At 41.1% G+C, this 23599-nt stretch overlaps 1 protein-coding gene across 1 annotated transcript in view; it reads left to right on the top strand.

The window, feature by feature from the left end:
* Nucleotides 1-23599, top strand: part of LOC132399759 (breast carcinoma-amplified sequence 1 homolog) — a 122788-nt gene that overhangs the window by 43425 nt on the left and 55764 nt on the right. Inside the window, exon 3 of the mRNA XM_059980477.1 lies at nt 14915-15435. Within this exon, the coding sequence (XP_059836460.1) occupies nt 14915-15435 (521 nt within the window). The remainder of the gene's footprint in view (nt 1-14914; nt 15436-23599) is intronic.

Raw genomic sequence — 23599 nt, 5'->3', positions numbered from 1 at the left:
AGGTGGGGAAACATCGCTAGATCATTTCTCCAATGAGACAAGATTGTATTACAAGTATTGAATCCTTTGATGGTTGTCATTTTAAATGTCCATTTGCTGTTTGATATAAAATGGATTAATGATGTTAGGAAATGATTTCTTCCTCTGCCTTTGGAACACTGCAAATGGTGTGCAAACCTATTAGGTTGCTAAAGTTCTATATCAGATTTATTCCATCATAAAGTTAAGTTTTAGACAAAACTGTATGTGCATACATTTCCCAGAACATTAATGCAAATTATCAGCTTTCTGGTAATGAAGATTCTGAAAGCAGGGCTGGACATTTCCTAAAGCTCTCCTCGCTGTTTTGTGTGGTAAGGGAATTTTAGGCACCTTCTTCTCTGTTTCCATTTCCACCTGTGGATTCTGAGATGGCTGAAGAGACCAGTGTTGGATTCATGGACTCTGACGTAGATGGGTCAGGCGGTGTTTGTTGTGGTAGGTGCACAGATTATTTGGAAATATGTACATTACTTGCACTCTGTGTATCCCAACTGTAAACACTCAAGGTTCTCAATACATTCCTTGCAAGATTTTCAAGTGGTCTCTGTGTACTCTGGATGTTTACACTCAAGGTTCTCAATGCTTTCCCAGATACTCCTCTTCCATTTAGTCAGTAAGGGCCAGGGCTTGTAATGAGGAGTGAATGTTACATTTTTTCAAAGATGACTCTGCAAATGCCATCAAAGCATATTCCTTGTCCTTCTGGATATCTCTTGCTGCGACAGTTTGTCATAGAATGCCTGCTTAAGTAGCCTGGTGTTGGGTGAGCAGTTAATGCTACCCACACACTGGAGCTGTCAAGTGCAGTCAGATACTTAGAACAATACGAAGCAGGAAATCTTCCCAGTTCCTAAGCTTTCCACCTCACAGTGCAACGATGCAGTTCAGATGTGAAGCATGTGTTAAAGCCTATTAATGCGAGCATTTATCTATTGATATCCAGTTGTGCACAGACACAAGAATTTGGCGATGAGGATGAACCTAAATGTCAGAAAATATCACAAACTGCAGTGACGGTTACAGGACTAAACAGCACTAGAAAGCCAGCACAGACGTTAACAAAGGCGTGAGTACAGTGTGTAGTAACAGTGAAAGGTGTTCAAATTTAAAGTGAAAATAACGTGCCAATAGCTTCAGCCAGGGAAGTTGACGAAAACTGGGAGTCATATAACAGGAGGGTGGAACAAGAGTGTGTAATGCAAACAGCATGGAGGAGTAAAAGCAAGCCACTACACTTCTTAGCTTAATGGGCCCAAGAACATACAGGCTCTTACGCAACTTAGTAACTCCTTGAAAAGCCAGCAAGAAAGACGTTTGACGAAATTGTTACAATCTTACAAAATCACTTGAGCTCTAACCCACTGGTAATAGCTGAGAGACTTGGGTTTTAAAGAAGGAACCGGTCAAAAGATGAAAGCATTTCTGAACACATTGCAGAACTTGCACTGATGTTTCCTGTACTATGACTTCAGAGATGGACATTCTGATGCGTTAAGGGACAGGCTGATATGTGGCATACATAGTCAAAGCACTCAAAAGAGGCTATTATCCAAAAGAGACCTTAGAATGGGCATTGGAATATCATAAAAGACTGCACCAAAGGATGCAACAAATCTACAGAAAAAGAGGTTAGAACATGGAATGCACAAAATGTTCCTGAATGGTGAAAAAGCCAAAGGTGTTATCAATATGGCAAATCCTCTCATGAGGCAAATGACTGTTGGTTCAACAAAAAAGTCTGCAGAAAGTGTCAGAGACAAAGGCACATGGAGAGAGTGTGTATGGCAGACAAAAAACACAACCGAGTGAAGAGTCTCAAACACAAAACTAAGCAAATGTATAAAGTTACCAAATGTAAAACGAAATCAGCCAACATAGAGTCTGAAAAGGTGAACTGTTATGGTGAAGTGGCATGCATAGAACTGCATAGTATAACTGAAGCAGATCATAAAATCATCTAGATCACAATAGAAAATTGAGCTGGATATAATTCCAGAGGCTGACTACAACAAACTATTTGCTAAGATACCATTAGAGAAGACCTCAGTGATGTTAAAGACCTGCGCAGGCACAAAAATGTCTGTCAAAGGCAAACTGAAGGTAAATGTGATATACAGAGGCCATACACAGCAGTTAGAACTTCATGCATTGAAAAGTGGAGGGCCAGCACTCTTCAGATGTGAATGATTGAGAAAAAGCCAACTAGGCTGGCACTCAGTCAAAGTTCTCAGTGTGGCATCAACAGGGAACTGTAGCCCAAATGGTAGCACAACCAGAGGCTGACACAGCTGCCTAATGCTAATGAGCAGGTGTCTGAGAAGAGTATTGGTGAACTCAAAGGAATGAAGGCCAGACTGAACTAGATGAAACAGCAACACCAAGATTCCATCAAGTGTGTCCAGTGCCTTACATACTATGTCCTAAAGTGGATGCTGACCTGCAGATCTTGGAGGTGTCTGGGATTCTCTCCAAGGTTGAGTGGAGTGATTGGGCTATGCCCATTGTCCCACTGATCAAGAAAGGTAAGGCCAGAGCCGTTTGCTTATGTGGGGATTTCAAGGTGAGCATCAGCCTGGTGCTATGTACTGTTTAGTATCCTCTGCCACAAATAGAAGACACTTTTTGCATCTTTGGCAGGTGGGTAGAGGTTTTCCGAGATTGACATGTCACAATCTTATCTGCAAATGGAGATTGAGGAGTCAAGCAGGAAGTTCCTCACAATCAACACTCACAAGGAGCTGTTCCAGTATTATAGTCGCATCAGCTCCAGCCATTTGGCAAAGACCAATAGACCATATGCTCCAAGATATCCCAGGAACGCAATGTTACCTTGATGATATTGTAACTGGAAAAAATGAAGACGAGCACCTTCAGAACCTTAGTAAAGTGCTTACCAGGCTGAGTGAGTATGGTCTGTGTGCAAAGAGAGAGAAATGTGAGTTTTTCAAGAAAGAAATCTCATATTGTAGACATGTCATTGATTCGTGCGGCTTAAGTAAGTCACAAGAGAAGACAGAAGAGGTGCAACAGGCATGCACGCCGGAAAATATGTCACAACTCAGGTCATACTTGGGCTTTGTAAACGACTACATTTCCCTATGGGGAACTTTATCAAAACACCTTATTAAAACCCATATACACTGCATCCACTGCTTTACCTTCATTGACATCCTCAAAGAATTCAGTCAGGCTCACGAGGAATGACTGACCTGCCTCTCACAAAGCCATGCTGACTATGGGCTCAAAGTTTATTGTCAAAGGAGCAGTGATCTCCTTCCTTGCTTCTTGTTTGTAGAATCCTTTGATGTATCTTGCCAGGCCCTAGGGACTTGTCTATCCTAATGTTTTTCAAAAGTTCCAACACATCCTCTTTCTTAATGTTGATATATTCTACCATATCATCCTACTTTACACTGTCCTCTCAAACTTCAAGGTCCCTCTCACTGGTGAATTCTGAAGCTAAGTATTTCTTAAGGACCTCTGACTCCAGCCAGATATTTACTCTTCTATTCCTCATCAGTCCTACCTCACTCTAGCTATCTTCACATTTGAGTGAAGTGACTTGGGATTTCCTTAATTGTACTCGCCAAGGCCTTCTCATGTCCTTTTCTAGCTCTTCTAGGTCCATTCTCAAGTTCCTTCCTGGCTGCCTTATAACTGTTCAGAGCCCCGTTTGATCCCTGTTTCCCAAACTTTGAATAAGCTTTTTTTCTTCCTCTTGGCTACATGTTCCACATCTCTAGTAAATCATGGTTCTTTCACCCTGCCATCTTATCCCTGTCTGAATGGGACAAACCTGTCCAAAACTCTATACAAGTGTTACCTAAACAGAGTACTCTGTTCTCAGTTTAAGCTTTCAGTTTCAAGCCTAATTACAACATGATTCACCCTTCCCCAATTAAATACTTTACCACAAAGTCTGTTCTATCCTTCTCCAAGAGTGTGGTAAATGACCGGGAATTCTGGTCACTGTTTCTGAAATGCTGTCCCACTGTGAGATCTGACAGCTAACCAGGTTCATTGCCTGGGACCAGTTCCAGATTGATAGGTTCTTGATTAAGGGTTAGAGGGTGAGAGAGAAAGTAAATCAGGCGTGATCAAATGATGGAGCAGACTCAATGGACTGATTCTTCTCCTCTGTTTTAAGGTGATTCCAGTACAATTTTTCTTTCCATCCTATAAAATGTACTACAGTGCTGGTACATTGAGTGAATATCAAATTAACAATGGCAAAAAAAAGAATCTTGTCAATGTCAGATAGGTGAACGCCTAAGAGTGAAGAATGGGTTCCTGTTGATACTTTTATCAGATTTGAGGAGGAAACAGCTGCATCCATAGCAGTAACCATGCTCTTCGATTTAGAAAATTAGCAACATGTGGGTTAGCGTGGTCTGTATCAGATGAAAGGAGAGGAAAGAAAGCTCGAGGATAAGAAAGAACAATTGATTGAAATGAAGAACTTTTGAGCATTCAGAAAATAAACTATGAATTAAACGAAGGAAAAAAATTGAGCCATAGAATATCAATTCAGCAAATAATTTATACCATTTAGCATAGACAAATAACATATTGTATATTCCAGTATGTTTCAAAAATTGTAACCTGGGCTGCAAGAATAAATGAACTGAATCAACTTTGATGCTTCAACTGGAAACCCAAGTCAAATATAAAGATGTACAAAATCGCTAAAAGGGAGATCAGAAAATCTTGGGAGACTCAAAGTTATCAAAAGTAAACCTGAGAACCTTAATAGTTAACAGCCTGGCAAGGGAGCAATTAAAAATCTTAGCAGTAATCTCGGGAAAGTTTAGTAGCAATACTACCGGGGGCTAAATTAAGAAGCTACAAAACCAGGTGCAAGGATCACTGCATACAGATAACATGCATTCATTTGTACTGACATGGACTGTGTACATATATAGTGTCATTAAAATAGTGAGTGGCTTATCACCTCAGCAGTGGGCCCAATTTCACAGAGGGCTAGGATTGGTTAAAGTGAATTTGTTTAAAGTCATCTGCATTTCTTAAAAGGGAGGTGCTTTATGGTTGCAAGAAATTGTGGTAATTGCTGAGGTAACTGAGATTGTCAGAGGAGTAGAAAAGAGAAGGCATCACAAGCTTCCAATACTGGCATTGCAGCCAGGCTAAGGAAGATGTGAAAAGAAGAGAAATTGTACATCTGCAGGAGACCCTCCAGGTGCAGGTTGTGAGGACAGTAGGAGGGAGTCAAGGAGATCAATGGGAGGAAGCAAGAATCTAGTCTGTGGATGCTCTGCCTCAGAATGTTCAATGACCTTGCAGAAGTTATCAACATCATTAATCAACTAACTTCTCAGAGCACATCACATCATTCACCTACCAACAATCTCTTCCCACTCCGAGATCAAACCTACATATTTATGGTTCATCATACTCTCAAGCATTTAGCGCTGCTGAAAAATACATCCATATCTTTCAGTTTATAGGCACTGCCACATACTCAACTATGGAAACTGCATCACCTAGTGTTAACTCTTGGTGAAAGTGGGACAAGGAACTTCCTACTGGGAGACAACAAGCACTGACATACTGTAAGCATAGAGCATAGCAGAGTACACCATGGGAACAGGTGATTTGTTCTATGACGAGCTTGTTCCCAGTTAGTATTTACAATGGCTCCTGAGACGGTGATGTGCCTCTCCTGTGAGATGTGACAGTCTTGGGGGAACTCCCCTCTCCCGCAGAGTCACATCTGCCAGAAGTGCTTGCGGCTGGGCGATCTGGAAGACCGTGTGAGGAATCACACAGCTGGATGACCTTTGACTCATAAGGGAGAATGAGGCAGTCATAGATGAGAGCTACAGGGAGGTAGTCACACCTAGGCTGCCGGAAGCAGGTTGTTGGGTGACAGTCTGAGGGGAGAAAGCGAAGGAGAGTAGACAGGTAGTGCAGACCACCCCTGTAGCTATTCCCCTGAATAATAGGTTTACCGTCCTGGATGCTGTTGGTGAGGACAACCGATCAGGTGTGAGCCATGATGGCAGGGCCTCTGGCACTGAGTCTGACCCTGTGGTGCAGAAGGATGGGATGGAGAAGAGGAGAGCTGTCGTCATTAGAGACTCTATAGTCAGGGGAGCAAGCAGGAGATTTTGTGGGCGTGAGAAGGAAACCCGCATGGTTTGTTGCCTCCTGGGTGGCAGGGTCCGGGATGTCTCTGACTGGGTGCGTGACATCCTGGTACAAGAGGGAAAGCAACCAGAAGTCGTGATACATGTTGGGACCAACGACGTAGGCAGGAAGAGGGATGAGGTCCTAAAGTGTGAGTTTCAGGAACTAGGCAGAAGGCTGAAGAACAGGACCTCAAGGGTGGCGTTCTCAGGATTGCTGCCAGTGCTACGTGTTAGTGATGGTAAGAATTGGAGGAGATGGCAGTTGAATGCATGGCTGAGGAGTTGATGCAGGGGGCAGGGTTTTAGATTTTTGGACCATTGGGATCTCTTCTGGGGAAGGTGGGACCTGTACAGATTGGATGGGTTGCACCTGAACTCAAGGGGGAGCAATATCCTTGCTGGTAGGTTTGCTAGCATGGTTCGGGAGGGTTTAAACCAATTTGCAAGGGGGATGGGACCCACAGCGATAGAGCAGTGAAAGAAGTGCATGGAGTAAAGCCAGATGTAACACATAGAGAGGCTTTGAGGAAAGAGCAGCAGAATAAATGGTGTAAAGGTAGTAAGGTAGAAGGGCTAAAGTGTGTGTACTTCAATGCAAGAAGCATCAGGAACAAAGGTGATGAACTGAGAGCTTGGATACATACATGGAATTATGATGTAGTGGCCATTACAGAGACTTGGCTGGCACCAGGGCAGGAATGGATTCTCAATATACCTGGATTTCAGTGCTTTAAAAGGGATAGAGAGGGGAGAAAAGGGGAGGAGGGGTGGCATTACTGGTCAGGGATACTATTACAGCTGCAGAAAGGGTGGGTAATGTAGCAGGATCCTCTTTTGAGTCAGTATGGGTGGAAGTCAGGAACAGGAAGGGAGCAGTTACCCTACTGGGGGTATTCTATAGGCCCCCTGGTAGCAGCAGAGATACTGAGGAGCAGATTGGGAGGCAGGTTTTGGAAAGGTGCAAAAATAACAGGGTTGTTATCATGGGTGACTTTAACTTCCCTAATTTTGATTGGCACTTGATTAGTTCCAAGGGTTTAGATGGGGCAGAGTTTGTTAAGTGTGTCCAGGATGGATTCCTGTCACAGTATGTTGACAGGCCGACTAGGGGAAATGCCATGCTAGATCTGGTATTAGGTAACGGACTGGGTCAGGTCACAGATCTGTCAGTGGGTGGGCATCTGGGGGACAGTGGTCACAGCTCCCTCACCTTTAGCATTATCATGGAAAAGGATAGAATCAGAGAGGACAGGAAAATTTTTAATTGGGGAAGGGCAAATTATGAGGCTATAAGTTTAGAATTTGCAGGTGTGAATTGGGATGATGTTTTTGCAGGGAAATGCACTATGGACATGTGGTCAATGTTCAGGGATCTCTTGCAGGATGTTAGGGATAAATTTGTCCCAGTGAGGAAGATAAACAATAGTAGGGTGAAGGAACCATGGGTGACAAGTGAAGTGGAAAATCTAGTCAGGTGGAAGAAGGCAGCATACATGAGGTTTAGGAAGCAAGGATCAGATGGGTCTATTGAGGAATATAGGGTAACAAGAAAGGAGCTTAAGAAGGGGCTGTGGAGAGCAAGAAGGGGGCATGAGAAGGCCTTGGCGAGTAGGGTAATGGAAAACCCCAAGGCATTCTTCAATTATGTGAAGAACAAAAGGATGTCAGGAGTGAAGGTAGGACCGTTTAGAGATAAAAGTGGGAAATGTGCCTGGAGGCTGTGGAAGTGAGCGAGGTCCTCAATGAGTACTTCTCTTCGGTATTCACCACTGAGAGGGAACTTGATGATGGTGAGGACAATATGAGTGAGGTTGATGTTCTGGAGCATGTTGATATTATATTAGGGAGAGGAGGTGTTGGAGTTGTTAAAATACTTTAGGACGGATAAGTCCCCGGAGCCTGATGGAATATTCCCCAGGCTGCTCCACAAGGCAAGGGAAGAGATTGCTGAACCTCTGGCTAGGATCTTTATGTCCTCATTCACGGGAATGGTACCGGAGGATTGGAGGGAGGCAAATGTTGTCCCCTTGTTCAAAAAAGGTAATAGGGATCGTCCAGGTAGTTATAGACTAGTGAGCCTTACATCTGTGGTGGGAAAGCTGTTGGAAAAGATTCTTAAAGATAGGATCTATGGGCGTTTAGGGAATCATGGTCTGATCAGGGACAGTCAGCATGGATTTGTGAAGGGCAGATCATGCCTAACAAGCCTGATAGAGTTCTTTGAGGAGGTGACCAGGCATATAGATGAGGGTAGTGCGGTGGATGTGATCTACATGGATTTTAGTAAGGCATTTGACAAGGTTCCACACGGTAGGCTCATTCAGAAGGTCAGAAGGCATGGGATCCAGGGAAGTTTGGCCAGGTGGATTCAGAATTGGCTTGCCTGCAGAAGGCAGAGGGTCATGGTGGAGAGAGTACATTCAGATTGGAGGGTTGTGACTAGTGGTGTCCCACAAGGATCTGTTCTTGGACCTCTACTTTTTGTGATTTTTATTAACGACCTGGATGTAGGGATAGAAGTTTGCAGATGACACAAAGGTTGGTGATGTTGCAGATAGTGTAGAGGATTGTCGAAGATTGCAGAGAGACATTGATAGGATGCAGATGTGGGCTAAGAAGTGGCAGATGGAGTTCAACCCGGAGAAGTGTGAGGTGGTACACTTTGGAAGGACAAACTCCAAGGCAGAGTACAAAGTAAATAGCAGGATACCTGGTAGTGTGGAGGAGCAGAGGGATCTGGGGGTGCATGTCCACAGATCCCTGAAAGTTGCCTCACAGGTAGATAGGGTAGTTAAGAAAGCTTATGGGGTGTTATCTTTCATAAGTCGAGGGATAGAGTTTAAGAGATACGATGTAATGATGCAGTTCTATAAAACTCTAGTTAGGCCACACTTGAAGTACTGTGTCCAGTTCTGGTCGCCTCACTATAGGAAGGATGTGGAAGCATTGGAAAGGGTACAGAGGAGATTTACCAGGATGCTGCCTGGTTTAGAGAGTATGGATTATGATCAGAGATTAAGGGAGCTAGGGCTTTACTCTTTGGAGAGAAGGAGGATGAGAGGAGGCATGATAGAGGTGTACAAGATATTAAGAGGAATAGACAGAGTGGACAGCCAGTGCCTCTTCCCCAGGGCACCACTGCTCAGTACAAGAGGACATGGCTTTAAGGTAGGGGGTGGGAAGTTTTTCACTCAGAGAGTGGTTGGTGTGTGGATTGCACTGCCTGAATCAGTGGTGGAGGCAGATACACTAGTGAAGTTTAAGAGACTGTTAGACAGGTATATGGAGGAAGTTAAGGTGGGGGGTTATAGGGGAGGCAGGGTTTCAGAGTCGGCAAAACATTGTGGGCCGAAGGGCCTGTACTGTGCTGTACTGTTCTATGTTCTATGTCTTTACCAACCACAGGGCCAGTTTAAAGTGCAAACCTGTCTGCACATTGTCTGTATCCCTCAACTCCCTGCCTGCCTAAATGCCAATTATGTATGTATAAATACATCTTTAAAATGTCAGCCCCTCCCCTGACAGTGGTGTTGTAGGCAGCCACCACTTCCTGTGAATGGAGGACAAGCTCAGCCCGGCTTGTCAGGCAAGTCTTTATGATCTGCTTTTCTATCTCCTCCTTCTTCTGTTTAAGTTTTCACTCTAACTTTTACTTATTCTAATCTCCCAATTAATTATTCACCAGATAGCCTTGTTTACAGCTTATTCCCCACAGTCACCACCCTCCCCAACACCCACCTCATGCAGTTTAAAAATGTCTTTGTTCTCCTTTCCCATCCTTTGACCTGAAACATTAAAATTGTTTTTCTTCCCATAGGACTGACCTGCTGTGTATTTTTATCATTTCCTGTCTTTATTACAGCAAATCAATAATCAACTTGTAATTTAGAAATCTGTTCCACAGCTCCATTGTAAACAGATCCGCCACCAGGCATCAAACTTAGATCTATTGTTTCTCATGTTACGTAACTTGGAAGAAGGAGCCTGGCTCTCTGCACTGTAGTGTCTATAGGCTTTACTGTGTTCTGTTTACAAAAGCAAGTAAACAGAAGAAGAGCTTTAAATAGAACATCTGTCATTGAAGTTGTCAACTCTTAACTAAGCAATCAAGTGATTCAAATAATTCTAGTCCATGAACTCTATAGCATGCTCAGTCCATTTAACTGTGTTAGGCACACGCGTCCATTCACCTCTCACACCTGAGTGCAAGGACATCCTACAGAACCATAGAACGTTACAGCACAGAAACAGACCCTTGGCCCTTCTTGGCTGTGCCGAACCATTTTTCTGCCTAGTCGCACTGACCTGCACCTGGACCATATCCCTCCATACACCTCTCATCCATGTACCTGTCCAAGCTTTTCTTAAATGTTAAAAGTGAGCCCACATTTACCTCTTCATCTGGCAGCTCATTCCACACTCCCACCACTCTCTGTGTGAAGAAGCCCCCCCCTAATGTTCCCTTTGAACTTTTCCCCCTTCACCCTTAACCCATGTCCTCTGGGGTTTTTTCTTCCCTAATCTCTAGAAAAAGCTTGCTTGCATTCACTCTATCTATACCCATCATGATTTCATATATCTCTGTCAAATCTCCCCTCATTCTTCTACGCTCCAGGGAATAAAGTCCTAACCTATTCAACCTTTCTCTGTAACTCAGTTTCTCAAGTCCCTGCAAAATCCTTTTAAACCTTCTCTGTGCTCTTTCAACCTTATTAATATCCTTCTTGTAATTCGGTGACAAAAACTACACGCAATACTCCAAATTCGGCCTCACCAATGCCTTCTATGATGTACAGAGTTGAGGGGTCAGATAAACTTTGTAACTAGCATATATAGTGCAGCCTCATTCATTTGAATTGGGCCGCCAACTTTCACTGAAGTGGAAAATACAGGCAATATTTGTTTTATTGATATTTTTAATGTTTTAAATATGTTTGATTGTCTCTAAAAGGTGCTGGTAATTGTAGATACTTCTGAACAGTATAAGTCTTTTTGCATGATGAGCTGTTGGAAGTTTGCCAGACCAGGCTCAGTTTGGGGCCTTAGCTTTCTCTCCTTCCAGCCTGGATGATATTCAAGAATCATTCTTCCTTTTTGGTTGCTCCCTCAGAAAAGCTGGTAGGATACTGGGAGATTTGCTTCCATGAGAATTATGTGCACCAGTGAATATCCTGGAAGAGCCAAACACAGTGCATGGGCTGATTCTAATATGATCTGCCCCACTGTTTTGAAATGTATATTCAAGGCATTTCTTAACTTTCTTAGTTTTATAAAAACAGTCTTAATTTGTGAAATCTTTCTGAGAAAATGGCATTTCAGTATAATTCTTGTCAACCTGTACTTCCAAGTTAAGTACTATATATCTCTCCCAATATGTGATTTTTAAAAAAGGACAAAAGAAGAGTTTACACAACTACTAGGAGGTATTTTTATTCTACTTTAAATTGCCCCATAAATATATTTGGTAGCCTATAATAGCTATAGCTTTCAGGAAATAGGCATCCGTTAGTCTTGTGAGACCATGGATTTGCGCCTTGGAAGGTTTCCAGGGTGCAGGCCTGGGCAGGGTTGTATGGGAGACTGGCAGTTGCCCAAGCTGCAAGCCTTCTCCTCTCCATACCACCATACCTTCCAAGGGAAGGGCACTAGGACCCAAGCAGCTTGGCACCGGTGTTGTCACAGAGCAATGTGTTGTTAAGTGCCTTGCTCAAGGACACAATGTGCTGCCTCAGCTGAGGCTCGAAATGTGACCTTCAGATCACTAGGCCACGCGCCAACACCTCAGAAAATAGACTGACATCAGATCATCCAGATAATTTTCTTTCCTTATTGACTTCAGCTCCTTTCCCTATATTTATGATAATTATTTTAATCACAGTATACTATGGCTCCTTGTTTTGGTCCAATGTTACCTACTCTTCTCATGAGTAATGGAAGGTTGTTGTTTGAGTGCTGTTGCAACAACCTTGCACTCAACATCAGAAAGACAAAGGAATTGATTTTGGACTTCGGGAAAGGGAAGTCAAAAGAAAACACTCCAGTCCTCAAAGTATCAGCAGTGGAAAGTTTGAGCAGTTTCAAGTTCCTGGGTGTCAACATCTTTGAATATATCTATCCTGGACCCAACATTTTGCTGCAATTACAAAGAAGACAAGACAGCAGCTATATTTCATTAGGAGTTTGAGGAGACTTGATATGTCACCAAAGACTCTCGCAATTTTCTACAGATACACCGTGGAGAGAATTCTGGCTGGTTACATCACAATCTGGTATGGAGGGGTCACTGCACAGGTTCGGAATAAGCTGCAGAAAGTTGTAAACTCAACCAGCTCCGTCATGGGCATTAGCCTCCCCAGCATCAAGGACACCTTCAAAAAGTGATGCCACAGAAAGGCAACACCCATCATTAAGGACCCCTATCACACAGGACATGCCCTCTTTTCTTTGCTGCCATCAAGGAGGTGGTACAGGAGCCTGAAGACACTTAACATTTCAGGGACAGCTTCTTCCCGTCTGCCATCGGAATGGACATTGAGCCCATGTACACTTCCACACTATTTTGTGCTCTTTTTTTCTGCACTACCTATTTAATTTGTGTGTGCATATGTATGTATGTGTGTGTGTACATATGTATGTATGTGTACATACACTTAAAAATTGTAATTTATACTTTTTAATATTCTGTACGGCTGCCTCAAAACAACATATGCCAATGATGTTAAGCCTGACTCTGATTCTGGTTTAAAGAAATATTGGTATCTTCAAATTCAGACTTTTTCCTAAGCTCATACAACTATGTAATTAATGGGTCAGGTGAGCATATAGGGTCTTAACCCATGTGTTCATCTACAATTAAATCAAAGTCTATTGACAAGCACACTCTGTCCACTGAGAATCAGCTACTTCACAGTCTTATGTAACAAATTACCATTAATTCAATAAGATTACCTCGTAGTGGACTTTCTTATGCATAATATATATAGAATCTACTGAAAATACAGATGGACAGTGATCCTTTTCACATTAGTTGGTCTTATCCTTGAACAATGAAGAATGTACAATTTTCTGAGGAGCAAGTCGTTAAATATGGAAGCTGATGATGGTCCAGGAAAAAAGAAATACAGAAATTAGTTTTTGAATAACAGAAAACGAAGTAGGTCTTTGCTCGATTAAGCTGGAGGACTGTGGCATTATCTGTCCAAATACTGTGGAAGTGGGAGATGGAATGAGTACATTCAAAATCAGTCCAGGTCCGAAAGGAAGGAGAAGAATATTGTATTAAGAGAGAGAGAGAAAGAATTAATTTAAAACAAATATAACCCCAAGAAACAGATTCTATGCTTGCAAAAGCTTATTTTAGTGTCAGGAAGGTTAACTGATTGAAATGAAAACCTGTTGTGTTCTTGAAGCCATGCGTAGACTGAAATGGGTGTCATAGTAGTGTGGCAGTTAGCACGATGCTATTACAGTTGAGGGCATCAGAGTTCATTTCCAATGCCATCTGTAAGCAGTCTGTGTGTCTTCCCTGTGGAATGCATGTGTTTTCACTGGATGCTCCAATTTCCTTCCACAGTCCAAAGACACACTGGTTAGTAGGTTAATTGGTCATTGTAGATTGTCCCATGATTAGGCTAGGGCTCAGTTAGGGGTTGCTGAGTGGCATGGCTCAAAGGGCCAAAGTGGCCTACTCTGTACTGTATCTCAATAAGTAAACAATAAATGAATAAACTAAACTTAAAATGCTATGGTTATTTCACTTCTTCTATACAAATTCCGGAACTTCGTGTCAGCTGCCACACTTCAGTGATGAAGCAAACATTGGGATGCAACTTCTCCAGTCTAACAGTAGAGTGTCACTCTTTAAGATCCAAATTTCAACATACATCTGTTTGTTGGTGCCTAATTGCGGAAAAATAATTCTGAATGTTGTTAGCCCTACTGTCATCTGCCCAGTGTAATTTTTTTGTTAAAATAGTGAAGTTGGTCATTGAAAATGGTGAAGTTAAGAACTGTACATTTTATAGGATGAAAATCATAAGGTTATTGTTCTTATTATTTCCATGTGTTATATCTCTAAATAATAAATAAGTATATAAATTTGTACCTTTTGTATGTTGCGTTGCTGGGATGCAACCTTTCTTGGGAGGTGTGCAGCTATTCCTGAAGTGGTCAACTCTCTAAATAGTTATGTAGTAAATTCCAAATTCTTTCTTCAAGCATTAGGACTATTAATAACAACAAACAAATGCACTCCAATTGCACTTAAACAGTAGAAATGCAGAAATACCTTATCTTTCTTTAATTGATTTGAACTATGCTCATCAACCATTAGTCCTAGAAAATAAACTCAGTGTCAAGAGAATGATTTAGAACAAGGGCAAAAATACTTACATTTAACCTCTAGTAAATCTTTCTGAGTATTAGCTGAATTATACCAACAGCCTCTTAGTATGTTCAGCCTACAGTTAAACTAATGTGGTAATTGCCGCCATCCTTGCATATTTTCCTAACCCACAAAATTACTTAGTGTGTCGAATAATAACATTTCAGATTGCAGTGAATTAAATCTGAAAGTAATTTATGTTTATGCTAGGTATATGTGGACAAATTCAAATTGAGAATGCCATGTAAATTGGAAAATCTGGACATATCAATAGAACTCTGCTGACAGATTATTTATAAGATGTTTGTCCTTGTTTATATTTTTGTTTGCACGGCAACAGATGTTGAACAGGACCCTGAGACATTCACATCACAGAAAACAATGGAGATGAGCCCCAGTGCTAATGCAGAGGAGAAAGAACCAGTGAAATCCGCAAAGGCTGGTTTGAAACCGAAATTTTCATTCTCCTTGTATCGCTCTGTACCAGGGCGTACAGATGGCCCTCCTACAGAGCCAAAATCGGAAACAGCCAAGCTCCAGACCAATCAAAAGGACTTCTCAGTGAACACAGTATCTATTGATAAAGTGAATCTTCAACAATCCTCCACACAAAAAGGAGTTTCTACTCAAAAGCAACGGCAACCCTCTACTGATGTTGCTGAACCTGCTGAAAAAGAAGCAGAACAACCAAAGCAAAAAGAAATAAGCTTTTTTGAAAAACTTTTCAAACAGGGTGATAAAAGCAAATCAGTTGATGGGCACCAGAGAGATCTAAAAACCACTGAAAATCGGGACCTAACAGCAGCCAATAAGGAAGATACTGAACTAATATACAGACGGAACAACTTCCATCAGTACTTGGTGAGTACAATCTCTTTTCATTTCATTAACTTAGCATCTTGGACTGTACATGAGGAAAATTCAATCCTGGTTAAATGAATTTTGCTTCCAGAAACTTTTTTAAAACTTGCAGGAATTGTACATTAAATATTTGTTATTCACATCCCAATCAAAATTTAAATTTTTGGCAACAATATTTGCATATTTAATTGTTGTTTTGTTAGTTATGCCCAGATCATTTGGGTAGAGCAGCTGAGTCATTATTTTCTCCCCTATAAAATCCACTAAGAGACCCATTGCAATCAGTCTTTTCCAATCATAGACTGTTTGCTCAGTCAGAACATCATTACCAGGTTTACAGTATCTGCATGGAATACCATTGGTCCAAAAAAAGACAAACCTCATCACAAGCAATACATCTGTATAATTCAATTATTGACAAAATTTCTGACACTGCTGCCTACCAAAACACATTCTTGCCTGAGATCGAGGTTTAATTTAGAAATGTCTTCTCTTGCAATCATGCAGAATCTAATACCCTCCTTAGACTTCAATGTTACATGGATTTACTCCAAAGCTGAAGAAGGATGTAATTAGTATATGCTTCCATTCTATGTTCTATAAGACAGCTTCAAAAGTGCCTTACTTTGATTTTCCATGCAGAAACAACCAATCACCATTGCCTGCCAAGGCATCAGTTTGAAAATATAGTCAAAGAGTCACACAGTACAGAAACAGGCCTGTCATCTCACCACTGAGGGTTTATCTATATCAATCCCATTTACCAGCACTTGATCTGTAACCTTCTATGCCTTGGTTATTTAAGTGCTCATCCAGATGCTTCTCAAATGTTGTTAATACTTTAAATGAAGCTTCACCAAACCCCTATAAATCTCAGCCAAACCTCTTTAAAAGCCAAAACTCTTTAATTTTGTATTCTAATCCCCTTTGCAATAAAGAACAGGATTGAATTTACTCTGGATCTCTCTGTGTTTTATATTTACCCATAAGTGTTGTTTTCTGAACTTCTTAGCAGAGTGATCAATTTCACATGCTCTTATATTATGTTCCTTTACCTGTCCACTCTCCTGATCTTCTAGCATATTGCATATTGATTTGCCCACAGAACTTTGTATAATGAATCCAGGTATTTTGTACATTACAATATATGTAATTTTAGTCTCCATGTATGAGAAAGGATATCCTGGAGTCCATGCATTCTTGATTTATTAGATTGATTCCTGAGATAATGATGTAATTCAATAAAAAGTAAGCAATTAATTTTGGTTAATAATCCCTTTAGTACAGAAGAATAAGAATGATCTCACCGAAGCCTATTAGAATCATTGACAAGTTGGACACAGGGAAGCTTTGTTCCTTAACTGCAAGTTCTGAAACAGTTAATAATGGTCTCAAGATAAGGAAGGAGTGAGAGAGAGAGGCTCCAACATTCAGTACGGTGATGAGGAGAAATTTAGTAATGCAGAGGATTGTAAATCCTTGGAATTTGTTACCTCAAAATACTCTAAATATTCAATAGTCCAGCATATTCAAGGTGAGAAATGATACATTTTTGGGCACTCAATGGATGTGTGAATTGGGCAGCAAAATAGACAAGGCACAAGATCACTCATAATATTAAATGACGTGGCAGGCTTTTGAGATATGTGGCTTGCTGGTTCTAATAAGAGATTAAACAGAAAGCACTTAGGTTGGTGTTCACTATATAACTTTACCTACAGTTGGATTTTGGCTTTGAGTTTACTATCAGATTCCTTCCTCTCCAGCCCTTTACTTTTCCTACCCACCTGGCTTCACCGATCACTTTCTAACTAATCCTCCTTCCAATACCTGTATCTTTTAATTCTTGCATCTTCCTCCTTCTTTTCCAGTCCTGAAGAAGAGTCTCAGCCCAAAACATTGGCTGTTTATTCATTTCCATAGGTATCATCTGCTGAGTTCCTCCAGTAGTCTGTGTGTTGCTTTGGATTTCCAGCATCTGCGGAATGTTTTGTGTTTCTGAAAAGCAAATCCTACTCAAAGGAGTGTTCACCATGAATGTGAGCCATGGAAGAATACAACTTTACCGAGCACCAGCTCGAGCACACCTCACTTACTCTTTTAAGAAAGATGGGTTTTACAGCAGCTGATTCCTATGTCATGTGAACTCAACAAGAGGGCAGACATGGGGACAGCACTCAATTTGAGTGTTGCATCTCAGGATTATCAATAATATTTCCTAAGCAGTAGCATGGATGGATTTGGCAGGGTTACCAGCACACTGTGCACATTTATAAAGAGGAATGGCCCTTGACTACACATAACATTGGCAGTGACATTTGAAAGAGCGAATTATTTGCAGTGGGTTTTTTTTTGTCCTTTGGAAGCATGACTTCCTACATAGAGCATTAACTGAATCCAAACAAATGAATACTTTCAGGGATTGTTAGAAATATCCAGCATGTTAGGCAGCACTTTTGAAGAAGAATGTACAGTAAACTTTTCTTGTAAGACAAACATTGACCTGAAGTGTTAATGTTTCTTTCATACACAAAGCTGAAAATAAAAGTGAGCACTAGTATGATATAAATACCACTTTGAATATACTTTACTCCAGTAATTCTTACAAATAGCGTTATTGTTTATAGGTTTTGTTATTTTGTTATTTTGTTATATGTTTATTGTTATTGTTTTGACACACAAAAGCCAAATTTGTCAAAGTGAATTTCCTCAGCAGTGTTTTCACTGTGATAATATGACCAGGCACTTCCATTAACAAAGCAGACAGACATTGAAGAGCTCAGCTGTGAGACACCTCCAGACAATCTGTGAGGAAATAGCATAATGCTGTTTTCAAAACAGCCAAATCCCTTGTAGATCCCATCCCAGGTTTGGGAATGGTGTGAGATAGGTTGTGTTACTTGCCATCTCTCTTTTAGAAACAATGCCACTCAACTTTATAGCCCCTTCCCAACCACAGCAGTGATTTTCCTGCAGTGCCCAGCATCCACATCCACCCCATTCACCACCACAAAAGTTATGTCTTGTTTTGCATAACAATTCCTCTTGACTCGCTGAACTGACCCCAACCAAGGCTTCAGCCAAACTGTATGACTGAAGTCCAACTCCAGGCCAAGGCCCTGATCTAGTCCCCACAGCCCTTTACCCAATTAATTTTTTGCTTTTCTAACTCTCCAATGGTATGTGAAAGAAAGAGTGGAACATCCATGCAGCTAGACCCAATGGCTAAAATACTCATTGGGATAGTATGTCACAGCCCTTCAGTCAGACTTCAAGGTCATTCATTGTTCCACTGATGTACAGCTCATTGTTAACAAAGAAATGTGGCTTCACCACATCTGTGAACTGGGTCTTTCTCAGAGTTACTCAAGAAAACAGTTGCAATGTTGCATGAATTATTATCTTGCTTTTCAAGTCTTTAGACTCTTCAACTTGTATTCACTAGTGAAGTCAAATGCACTTGAGAAACTGAGGCCTATTCAGTTGTAAGACATTGAAATTGGATATCCACCTCTTCCTGAAAAGGTTTTGTGCGTGTAGTTGTGCTGTGTTGTGTGAATCGAAGGTTTTCAGTATCATACTTTAGATTCACACAGCACAGAAACAGGCCATTAGATCCACTGAATCCACACACTGACCAGCAAGAATTATTTGGCTCTAATTCCATTTTATTTTCTTCACATTCCCATCAACACCCCTTAGATTCTACCATTCACCTACATACCAGGTGCAAGTTATAATGGCCAGCAGTTCTTTGAGATGTTAGAGCACTCAGGGTGAAGCCACCTATTTACAGAGATCAGCTTGCTGGACTTGTAAGGCTGCAGCTCTACCAGTTGCAGAACTGCATGTGTACACTTGTGTTTTTCAAAGGTCACAAACCCATATCTACGTTTGTAACTCAAGAAGGAGGGCTATGCCAATAAACTACTGTAGTTGATTTATTTGCTTTTTCTGGGTATTTAATGTGTCAATGTTTCCATTCTGATCAGCCAATACCCATAGTTCACACAACAGATGGCCAAATTGTTCTCCATCCAGCTTTCTGCTGGCTTCCAATAATAAACAAAATCAGTGGAGAAACAATTCCTCTCCAACAGTCTGAGTGACTTTCACCATCCACCCCCATCACTTCTTTAATAACATTTAATTTTGACTTAGCTTTGACAGTTAATTTTCACTTTTAGGCATGCTTTCTTTAGGATTGTTTTCTGCATTTTCTTATGCAGTAATTACTGTGCTCAGTTCTGGTCGCCTCACTACAGAAAGGATGTGGAAACCATAGAAAAGGTGCAGACGAGATTTACAAGGATGTTGCCTGGATATGGGAGCATGCCTTATGAAACAGGTTGAGTAAACTCGGCCTTTTCTCCTTGGAGCGACGGAGGATGAGAGGTGATCTGATAGAAGTGTATAAGATGATGAGAGGCATTGATCGTGTAGATAGTCAGAGGCTTTTTCCCAGGGCTGAAGTGGCTGCCTCAAGGGTACACAGTTTTAAGGTGCTTGGAAGTAGGTACTGAGGAGATGTCAAGGGTAAGTATTTCATGCAGAGAGTGGTGCGTGTGTGGAATGGGCTGCCAGCAATGGTGGTGGAGGTGGATACAATAGGGTCTTTTAAGAGACTTTTGGATAGGTACAAGAAGCTTAGAAAAATAGAGGGCTATGGGTAACCCTAGTCATTTCTTAAGTAGGGACATTTTTGACACAACTTTTGTGGGCCGAAGGGTCTGTATTGTGCTGTAGGTTTTCTATGTTTCATCTGTGAGCCAAGTTGCTTCACGGTTGAATATGAACTGTAGAATGTAGATTTTGTAAAGTGTCTGTCATAACATGAATGAAAGAAAATGAAGGGCTACATTATTTTCTAAATTTAGCATCAGTTAAAATGCAAATGTTTACCACTATTTGAAATTTTGTACATTGTCAATATTTTATATTAAAAACAATGAATAGTTATCACAATTCTATCTCCTTTACATTGGAGAGGGATAGGAACAGTCAAGTGAGGAAAACATTTAATTGGAGTAAGAGGAAGTATGAAGCTATACTTGGAAGTATAAATTGGGAGCAGATATTCTCAGGGAAGTGTACAGCAGAAATGTGGCAAATGTTCAGGGGATATTCCTTTCTGCACAGGAACGTTCCAATGAGACAAGGAAAGGATGGTAGGGTACAGGAACCATGGTGAACAAAGGCTGCTGAAAATTTAGTCAAGAAGAAAAGGAAAGTTTACGGAAGGTTCAAAAAAACTAGGTAATGATAGAGATCTAGACAATTTTAAGGCTAACAGGAAGGAGATTAAGAATGAAATTGGGAGAGCCAAAAGGGGCTATGCGAAGGCCTTGGCAAGGAAGATTAAGGAAAACTTCAAGGCATTCTACAGATATGTGAAGAGCAAGGAGATAAGCCATGAGAGAATAGGACCAATCAAGTGTGACGGTGGAAAAGTGTGTATGGAACCGGAGGAGGTAGCAGAGATAATTAATGAATACTTTGCTTCAATATTCACTATGGAAAAGGACCTTGGCAATTATAGGGATGACTTACGGTGGACTGAAAAGCTTGAGCATATAGACATTAAGAAAGAGGATGTGCTGGAGCTTTTGGAAAGATCAAGTTGGACAAGTCACCGGGACTGGAAGAGATGTGCCCCAGGCTACTGTGGGAGGTGTGGGAGGAGATTCCTGAGCCTCTGGCGATGACCTTTGCATTATCAATGGGGACGAGGGTGGTTCCGGAGGATTGGAGGGTTGCAGATGTTGTTCCATTATTCAAGAAAAGGAGTAGAGATAGCCCAGAAAATTATAGACCAGTGAGTTTTACTTCAGTGGTTGATAAGTTGATGAAAAAGATCCTGAGAGGCAAGATTTATGAACATTTGGAGAGGCATAATATAATTTGGAATAGTCAGCATGGCTTTGTCAAAGGCCGGTCATGCCTTACGAGCCTGATTGTATTTTTTGAGGATGTGACTGAACACATTGATGAAAGTAGAGCAGTAGATGTAGTGTATATGGATTTCAGCAAGGCATTTGATAAGGTACCCCATGCAAGGCTTATTGAGAAAGTAAGTAGGCATGGGATCCAAGGGTTGCCCAAAGAAGGCAAAGTGTGGTTGTGTGACCATATTCTGCATGGAAGTTGGTGATCAGTGGTGTGCCTCAGAGATCTGTAAGGGACCCCTTCTCTTCTTAATTTTTATAAATGACCTGGATGAGGAAGTGGAAGGATGGGTTAGTAAATTTTCTGACGACGCAAAGGTTGGGGTATTGTGGAAAGTGTGGAGGGCTGTCAGAGGTTACAATGAGACATTGATAGGATGCAAAACTGGGCTGAGAAGCAGATGGAACTCAACCCAGTTAAGTGTAAGGTGCTTCGTTTTGGTTGGTCAAATATGATGGCACGATGTAGTATTAATGGTAAGACTCTTGGCAGTGTGGAGAATCAGAGGGATCTTGGGGTCCATGACCATAAAAAGCTCAAAGCTGCTTAGCTGGTTGACTGTGTGGTTAAGAAGGCATACGGTGAATTGGCCTTCATCAACCGTGGGATTGAGTTCAACAGCCAAGTGGTAATGTTACTGCTATATAGGACTGTAGTCAGACCCCATTTGGAGTACTGTGCTCAGTTCTGGTCACTTCACTACAGAAAGGATGTGGGAAGATGCAGAAGAGATTTACAAGGATGTTGTCTGAATCGGGGAGCATGCCTTTTATGAGAATAGGTTGAGTGAACTGAGCCTTTTCTCCTTGGAGCGACAGAGGATGAGAGGTGACCTGATAGAGGTGTATTAGATGATGAGGGGCATTGATCGTGTGGATAGTCAGAGGCTTTTTCCCAAGCCTGAAATGGCTAACATGAGAGGGCACAGTTTTAAGGTGCTTGGAAGCAGATAAAGAGGAAATGTCAGGGGTAGGTTTTTTTACATAGAAAGTGGTGAGTGCTTGGAATGGGCTGCTGGCGATGGTGGTGGAGGTGGATACGATAGGGTCTTTTAAGAGACTTCTGGTTAGGTACATGGAGCTTAGAAAAATAGAGGATTATGGGTAACCCTAGGTAAACTGTAAAGTAAGTACATGCTCAACACAGCTTTGTGGGCCGAAGGGCCTATATTGTGCTGTAGGTTTTCTATATTTCTGTGAAATGCAGCAGGTCCCCAGCGCACTTTCGTGTTGGTATTGATTTCTATGAAGTTATGTGACACAGCTGTCGAGAATGTAATAATGTTAGATTCAGTATGGAATGAGAGAGGGTGAGATTGTGGAAATGAAAATTCAGTGTTTGCCATTTCTTGACAGTTATCATATTGTTGCTTCTCACTGTTATCTACAGTAAATGAGCTAGATGTCCTGCATCATTGCCTAACTTGCCAACACTCATTAACTAGGGTCAGTCTAAGAAATGGAAATAGGACAACTTTCACCAAAGACTACCAACATGTATAGTTGTATTAGGGAGGAATTTAGAAAAAAAACAACAAAATTACAACATTTTTGTGTCAGTATTTTCCACCTCCTACAATTTCAAAGCTTATAAATTGACAATGCCCTTAACAAAATCTGAGTAAGAAACATCAAAGCAAAATTATTTATTTCATATTATATACTCAAGTGTTACCTTAGATATCTATTCCTTGTTTTAAACAAAATGTTTAAAATCCAAAAATTGCTTTGTTTGTATACTGGAAAGTTTACAGCCCTGGTCAGACTGAGCTGTCAAACAAAAGGTATAAATCATTAATGTTGAGAATAAAAGCAAAAAAAAAACTGTATACTGGTTTCTGGACAGTGGAATTTAGACATATTCTTAGAAAAGCCAGTAATAAGATGTGGTACAGCTGGCCATAATTCTCTTAATTCCACACCCACAGACTGAGTTGAAAACACGATATGGAACTATGGAACACAATATTTTCCTTCACCACTCTAAGCGGAGTCAGGTTATTTGTGCTCTTGCAGAGCAGTTCCACAAGTTTTCCTTTTTCCAATGGGAGCCCTACAAAAACATATTGTGAAATTGGGTGGTACACTTTGATGTCACTTATGACAACCTCATTTATGTATATAAGACGTATGAATTGTACAGACATTGAAGGAGCCCTTAACCAGAGAGTTCAGAGTTCTCCAGAATTTCAGTCTACTGCTTTTGAGTATGTTTCTTG

Source organism: Hypanus sabinus, chromosome 9, assembly GCF_030144855.1.
Source record: "Hypanus sabinus isolate sHypSab1 chromosome 9, sHypSab1.hap1, whole genome shotgun sequence".
In the NCBI taxonomy this organism is placed as follows: Eukaryota; Metazoa; Chordata; class Chondrichthyes; order Myliobatiformes; family Dasyatidae; genus Hypanus; species Hypanus sabinus.
This window is presented reverse-complemented; position numbering and strand designations above follow the sequence as displayed.